The sequence below is a fragment of the Bufo gargarizans genome, chromosome 2 (genome assembly GCF_014858855.1).
Source record: "Bufo gargarizans isolate SCDJY-AF-19 chromosome 2, ASM1485885v1, whole genome shotgun sequence".
NCBI lineage: Eukaryota > Metazoa > Chordata > Amphibia > Anura > Bufonidae > Bufo > Bufo gargarizans.
In genome coordinates this window covers 412,057,972-412,066,228 of record NC_058081.1, presented here as the reverse complement: position 1 = coordinate 412,066,228, position 8,257 = coordinate 412,057,972, and the positions used below count along the sequence as shown (strand labels likewise).

General features: G+C 39.7%; 1 protein-coding gene across 3 annotated transcripts in view; it reads right to left on the bottom strand.

The window, feature by feature from the left end:
• Nucleotides 1-5,259: 5,259 nt before the first annotated feature.
• SPDL1 (spindle apparatus coiled-coil protein 1) overlaps nt 5,260-8,257 on the bottom strand; it is a 136,640-nt gene continuing 133,642 nt past the window's right edge. For all 3 annotated transcript variants that reach the window (XM_044280874.1, XM_044280873.1, XM_044280875.1), the window contains one exon: nt 5,260-7,558. In XM_044280874.1, the coding sequence (XP_044136809.1) occupies nt 7,405-7,558 (154 nt within the window). In that variant the 3' untranslated portion in view covers nt 5,260-7,404. The remainder of the gene's footprint in view (nt 7,559-8,257) is intronic.

Here is an 8,257-nt window from a genome sequence, read left to right as displayed (position 1 = left end):
AATAGTACTGCCCGGACCTTCTACCCATTAGTTGGCCTTGTAAAAAATTATTTCATGGCTATTTTAGAGTATTTATTTTTAACAGTTATTTGTTAATTACTTTATAACTTATTATAATTATAATAAAGAAAATTATAACAAAACAACCCATTTTAGAAGAGACGGGGAGGGGGAAGTAATCTCACATGAGCAGATTATGGATCTATTACTATTTAATTAAACCGGAAAGATCTAATTCATTATTATATAGTAAGCAATTTTACATTTTTTATTTTAAATGAAGGCCACAAAAGAGAAGCCTTCATTTAGGCTAACGGGATTAATTGTATTTAGACGATCTATCCAGCAAGCCTACTCCTGGAGAAGTCTCCTGTCAAAATTCTCTAATACTTTTTTATCTTATTTTGATGTCTACTAGTACTAATGTCTGGCCAGAGATGTTTCTTTCTTGGTTTGAAAAGCACATGTGTCCTGATATTCGTCTTCATAATTTCTGTGCGTTTTTCCCACGTTCAATTTGGGACATGTGCATGATGCTATATATACATCACCCCTTGGGTTTTACAGGTTATGAGCGGCTTAATTTTGTATCTCAATATCGACTGGATTTGCAAATTATTTTATCCTTTGTACGCATTTACAGAAAGTACAGCTGCTACATGGCCTAGATTCCCCCAGTGTAATCATGGTAAGTAGGGGATGTTTAGTCAGAACTTGTGTAAGTTCTGTATCTGATCTGAGAATGGGCCAATGTCGTTGGATGATTCTATATACTTCACATCATATGTGCCAATTGGGGACACTCTCATAGAACGATCTCGATGTACAATATAGTATCTCAACAGTCCAGTTGTGAGATCACAAAGTGAGATTCAATTAAGTAAGTCATACTTACCTGCAGCTGCTTCTTAGCTCAGATTCTTAGACCTGTGACTACAATTTAGCTACAGTGAATAAAGTAAGGCGGAGGATGTCTAAAATCCATCTCTTTTCTCATGATTGGTCCAGGCTACTGCTCTCTTCTTTATCCCTGTAGCTTTGCCTGTTCAGATTAGCTGCTGTGTATATAAAAGGCTTACCATAAAGTCAATGCACGAAAAGCTAATTTTTGACACAGCAAGGGCAAAATGATTATAAGATCATTGCCCACTAAACCATCAGTGGTAAAAAAAATTTATATATAAAGTAACTGTCACAGGATCAGAAATGCTCAGTGAAATAATCTTCAGTAAGCTGGAGTCTGGAGAGCTGCATTAAAAGGAAATCTGTCAGCAGTTTTGAGCATACTAAATTGCTGTCAGCACTAAGTAGGGGTCATAAATTGGCAATTAAATGTGTATGGCAGGAGAAAAAGTATGTATATGTACTATTCATGTTTACTGTAGATAAAGAGAAAATGCACTATGAAATGCATTACATACAATCTGCAGGCAGCGTGGTATAGACCAGGGGAATGAGTTTAATTTATAGTAGGGATGCACGATATGGGAATTTTGTGCGATTGCGATTAGGGCCCTAAAAATTGCGATAACAATGCAATATTTTAAAGGGAATTGTGCTAGAGGTCTATTTGCTTGGATTTTCCCATATGAGCCGCTGACAGGGCTGGGTATGACATAGTTATGGGGGATCTGTGGAGGACGCCGTTATGTGGGGGATCTGTGGAGGACGCCGTTATGTGGGGGATCTGTGGAGGACGCCGTTATGTGGGGGATCTGTGGAGGACACCGTTATGTGGGGGATCTGTGGAGGACACCGTTATGTGGGGGATCTGTGGAGGACACCGTTATGTGGGGGATCTGTGGAGGACACCGTTATGTGGGGGATCTGTGGAGGACACCGTTATGTGGGGGATCTGTGGAGGACACCGTTATGTGGGGGATCTGTGGAGGACACCGTTATGTGGGGGATCTGTGGAGGACACCGTTATGTGGGGGATCTGTGGAGGACACCGTTATGTGGGGGATCTGTGGAGGACACCGTTATGTGGGGGATCTGTGGAGGACACCGTTATGTGGGGGATCTGTGGAGGACACCGTTATGTGGGGGATCTGTGGAGGACACCGTTATGTGGGGGATCTGTGGAGGACACCGTTATGTGGGGGATCTGTGGAGGACACCGTTATGTGGGGGATCTGTGGAGGACACCGTTATGTGGGGGATCTGTGGAGGACACCGTTATGTGGGGGATCTGTGGAGGACACCGTTATGTGGGGGATCTGTGGAGGACACCGTTATGTGGGGGATCTGTGGAGGACACCGTTATGTGGGGGATCTGTGGAGGACACCGTTATGTGGGGGATCTGTGGAGGACACCGTTATGTGGGACTTGTGGATGGCACTGTTATAGGGGATGTGTGCTATGACACAGAGCCATGAGGGGGGCCAGCATAAGACACACATATAGCATCTTATGCTGGTCCCCCTCATGGCCCTATGTGTCCCCTCATGTGCCCTAAACTGTGCACATAACTAGCTTTGTGTGTATTTTACTACTGTGTGACACAAGCTCTCTCCTATTGATAAAATGGCCAGCCTCTGTAGTCTGTACTCACTTTCACAGTACTATGAATGCACTGCAGCGAGCTGACTGGCCGGCGCGCGACTGTCGTCACTTAGTAACGCTCCTCCCACTTCAGGAAACAGGAGCGTTACTAAGTGACACCAGTCACGCGCAGGCCGGCCCGCTCGCTGCAGTGCATTCATTGTGAAAGTGAGGAAAGAGGCTGGCCATTTTATCAATAGGAGTGGGAGAGAGCGTGTTTCACACAGTAGTAAAATACTTTACACAAAAAGCCAGTTATGTGCGTGGGGCCCCTTCATATATAATCGCGGCATTTTCGGGTCAGCCAAATCGCCATATCGCATTTGGCGATTATTGCGATTTGATTATTTTTTCGATATATCGTGCAGCCCTAATTTATATTTAATTTATTTTAGTTTTATGGGCAAAGATTCAGCAAAACTTGCAAATGATGCATTTAAATATTAGCTGTTTCTGACTAGTTGTAAATGGGGGCCATATTATAAGTGATTGATAGCACTGCCTGTGTAAGTGTGTATACACAGATAGTTGTCAGTCACCAACAGGTTAACTGAATCTTTTCCCATAAAGCTACAGTTGTGTTCAAAATTATTCAACCCCCAATGCTGTAAAGGGTTTTAGGGAATTTAGTGTACATTTGTAATTGTGTTCAGAATGAAATCTTACAAGGACTTTTTAAAGAACAAAATGCAACTAAAATGACATCAATTGTTTTTGTAATACAGTATTAAATGTTGTTTTTTTGTGATTTCTTCATTGACACAATTATTCAACCCTTTAAAGACTACCACTCTTAAGAACAGAGGTTCATTCAAGTGTTTTTGATCAGGTATTGAAAACACCTGTGGATGTCAAGGAGCAGCAATCAAGCATAATAAGCACTAATTAGGCAGATTTAAAAGGACTGTGATACTCAGCTCCTTCTAGACATTTACTGGTGTGTTTACAAACATGGTGAAGTCAAGAGAATGGTCCAGGAAGACAAGAGAAGAGGTGATTTCTCTTCGCAGGAAGGGCAATGGCTATAAGAAGATTGCAAAGATGTTAAACATAAAAAGGAGACACCATAGGAAGCATCATTCGCAAATTCAAGGCAAAGAGCACTGTTAAAACGCTACCTGGTCGTGGCAGAAAGAAGATGCTGGCTTTGACTGCTGTGCTCTACCTGAAGCGCAAAGTGGAGAAAAGTCCCCTTGTGACTGCTGAGGAACTGAAAAAAGGTTTGTCAGATGTGGGTACTGAAGTTTCAGCTCAGACAATAAGGCACACACTGCGTAATGAAGGCCTCCATGCCAGAACTCCCAGGCGCACCCCCTTGCTGTCTCCAAAGAATAAGAAGAGTCGACTGCAGTATGCCAAAAGTCATGTGGACAAACCACAAAAGTTTTGGGATAGTGTTCTGTGGACTGATGAAACAAAATTAGAACTGTTTGGGCCCATAGCGTTTGGAGGAGGAAGAACAAGGCCTATGAAGAAAAGAACACCTTGCCTACTGTGAAGCATGGCTGGGGGGTCAATCATGCTTTGTGGCCGTTTTGCTTCTACAGGTACAGGGAAGCTTCAGCGTGTGCAAGGTACCATGAATTCTCTTCAGTACCGGGAGATATTGGATAAAAATGTGATGCAGTCCGTCACAAACCTGAGGCTTGGGAGACGTTGGACCTTTCAACAGGACAATGATCCCAAGCATACCTCCAAGTCCACTAGAGCATGGTTGCAGATTAAAGGCTGGAACATTTTGAAGTGGCCATCGCAGTCACCAGACTTAAATCCGATTGAGAACCTCTGGTGGGACTTAAAGAAAACAGTTGTAGCACGCAAGCCTAAGAATGTGACTGAACTGGAGGCTTTTGCCCATGAAGAATGGGCTTAGATACCCGTAGATCACTGCAAGACACTTGTGTCAAGCTATGCTTCACGTTTAAAAGCTGTTATAACTGGAAAAGGATGTTGTACTAAGTACTAAGATTGAATGTCACTTGGGGGTTGAATAAAACTGATAACGATGTGAGCACAGAAAGACATTTGTGGTTATTTCATTATAAATGTTATATTTGTCTGACTTACAAGTGCCTCTTTGATTTAATTGTAAACAAGATGACAAATGATCAAAATCAATGTCAAACTAGCCAAAACACTAAATTTCAGTGGGGGTTGAATAATTTTGAACACAACTGTATATATCAAATCGGCTCACCTTTTCCTGCTCTATAACATAATGCCTGAAGATTGCACTTCATTTAGTGGAGACAGATTTTCTTTAATACGGTTGGCCCAAGGTGACAGTCCTTTTAAAGTATCACAATTTTTCTGAAATCATTGAGAATATCTAACAAGTCGTCTATACACAGGCTGTCCACACATGGAGCCAGCTGACAGGGGAAATTATAAAATGCAGGATACAAGTCTTATAAATGGCCAGAATACGGAGAACATTTATCAAACTGGTGTAAAGTAGAACTGGCTTAGTTGCCCATAGCAACCAATCAGGAGCTGTGAAATATAAAAGGTGGAATCTGACTCGTTGCTATAGGCAACTAAGTTTTACTTTAAACCAGTTTGATAAATCTCCCCAAATATATATATATATTTTAAATATGCAATAATAATGAAGGGAGTGCAACATGGATAAACTACTTTTAAATTACCCCTTGGTTAAATTTATTTAAAAAAAAAAAACCTCCACAAATAACGCCCAAAACTGAACAATTAAATGATTGAACTACATTTTATTCATACATACAGGTAAAGTAAATGTTTATTTGCTGAAAACTGTTCTTTAAGCTTGGTAAGGAGATAATCCAGACATGAGGCTACATGAATTAATGCATAGCATCAGAAAAACCTATTACAAAGAATGAGCTTCAGTGTCTAGATCTGTTAACATACAAATGCATACACAAATATATACAGCAATTAATAGAACAGTTGAATACATGAATTCCAGAGAATATACCATCAGATTTCACAATACAAACTGCATAGCTTACTAAACACGTCTCTTAGCCCTCATGGAGCTGGTGTACTTACTTTGAAAATGCATGTCAGAAAGGCTATAGAATCCATACTGAAAGTTTTCCCATCTGACATTAAAACAAATCATTTCTGAGTACAGCCAGAGAGTGAGAGCCCATGAGTCCAGTTATCTACAAAGCACACCTAGCCTCAATGTTCCTTCTGCTGCTGAGAACACACACAGCTCTGTAGAAGCTACACTGAAACCAGCTTCTCAGTTAGGCAAGACCTAGATAGTTCGTTTAGCTTGTGTGTACACTGGACCAGGCTCTCTAAATGGACTCATAAAATGCTAATATTAAATAAACACTTAACAGAGATGCCAACATGATTTTTCAAAGTAAAAACACTATTCTTACAAGGCTTAAAAGTAATAAAGTACGCAGTTTGTATTCGAAAATCTGTCTGATCGTCTTTAAAAGATGACCTGTCAGCATGATCAACCCTATTAAGTCAGGAACAATGCCTGTTAGAGTTGACAATGGCAATTAATCAGATACAGGACAACCCCTTTAAAACGATACCTAGATGGTGAAAATTTGCTGTCCTGTTCCAGAGAAAATAGTTTCATAGTTTCATATTGTTTACCAACCAATCAGTGCATTGAGGGGTAAGGATGGACCTTGTAAAATGCAGGTAACCAGAGAAGCTGAGATGCACAGAAAGGCTACAGCCTGCCCCTCAGTACACTTAAGACCATTTGCATATAGAATTTAACAGGTTTTTCTCTGTAAGGGTACAATCCAGTTATCTGTTTGATCAACAGAATCAACCCTACCAAACAGTATGTTTAATACGGTTGCATCTTTTGACCTCAAAGATCTCTTTAATGAACAGTTGAAAGAAAAGAAAAACTAGAACAATGAAACAAGGAAGGAGAGGTTCATAGTTCTTTTTATGTACTTACTATTTAAAATTTCTGAAGTAGTATCTTAAAAAAAAATAAAAAAGGTGTGCATATTTCAGACATAATATTTTACAAATTTTCATGTATTAAATTCAGTACCTCAAATGCATTAAAGGGGTTTTCCTGCAGTTTATATTGATGACCTATAGTCAATATAGGTCATCAATATCTGATCTGCGGGGGGTCTGACACAGGATCACAGATAAGTTATTTGATGAGGCGGTCCTGGTCATTATACTACGTGTCATCTCCCATTGGCTTGAATGGCGTAAGTACTCCGTCTTGGAACAGAAAGCACTGCTCACATGGAGCGCCGCCTCCTCTTCAAACAGCTGATCGCGGTGGTGCCGGATATCGGACCCCCACGATCAGATATTGATGACCTATCCGGACGCATCTTGAGTTCATTACAAGATAGGGCTCTTACACAGCGAATCCAGTATTCTGTTTCAGCATAGGATCAGAGTAACAAGTTCCAGATACGGCATATATAGGACAGCGGCAACGCTCAGGTTTCAGGCATGAGTATCAGCATTTTGGTATCTGGACAAGACACTGCTGTATGGGATCTGCCCGGCATGTAATTCTGGTATTTTGTTTCTATACCAGTACAGAATACTTGAATTTAAAACACTATAGAGACATGCAGCTATTTTTGTTATAAAATAAACACAAATTTATCTACAAATATGTGGAAAAAAATAGTTTTAGAAGCAGGCTAGAAATTTATACACATGTAAGCATTATGTAATAAAACAATCGTGTGGCAGTGAAATTATCCAATCTAATACAACCATACTGCAAACTGTAACCCAGGAAATAAGATTTGTATGAAAATCCAAAACAGCAAAAACAGCTCCCTTACATTATCCTAATTCAGTCACTTTATAAAATATTGGATCTATTTGTTGTTGAGAGATTGCTGATGCAAAATATATTATTGCTGCGGACATTGTGCTGCTGAGGCGGAAGATTTTGAAGACACATGCAGGACAGGTTGAGCTCTATGTCTTGATTTTCTCTCACACTTTCGCAAGTCTTTTTCGTCATCAGATTTTGTTGGTTCATAGCTTGAATCTCCAGCAGACGACCTATAGGCAAACAGTCATTCTAATTTCAAAACCGTTATATTGAAAGAAGAAGCATGACAAGAGATTTGGGGACACAGCATCTGTTTGGACAGTATACAGTCTTGGCGGAAGCAGGCTGATATTACCATTACTGGATTTTGACATAGCTGCCTAATGGTGGAATATAGAATAAAACAAACACAGTAATAGATAAATCCAAACACTAGCCAAATAAAATTTCTTACTAAAGTTCCTAAATCCCTTATGGACGGGATCATTTTTACCTTAAAGGACCAGGCCATTTTTTGCAAATCTGACCAGTGTCACTTTATGTGTGAATAACTTTAAAACACTTTTACTTATCCAGGCCGTTCCGAAATAGTTTTTTCGGTACATATTGTACTTCATGACACTGGTAAAACGGAATAAATTTTTTATTTTTATTTATAAAAAAAATACCAAATTTGCCCAAAATGTTTAAAAATTTGCAAATTTCCAAGTTTCAATTTCTCTACTTCTATAATACATAGTAATACCTCCAAAAATAGTTATTACTTTACATTCCCCAAATGTCTACTTCATGTTTGGATAATTTTGGTAATGCCATTTTAGTTTTTGGGGACGTTACAAGGCTTAGAAGTTTAGAAGCAACTCAGGTCTGAAGTCACTTTGTGAGGCTTACATAATAGAAACCACAACTACACCCCTCAAAGTATTTAA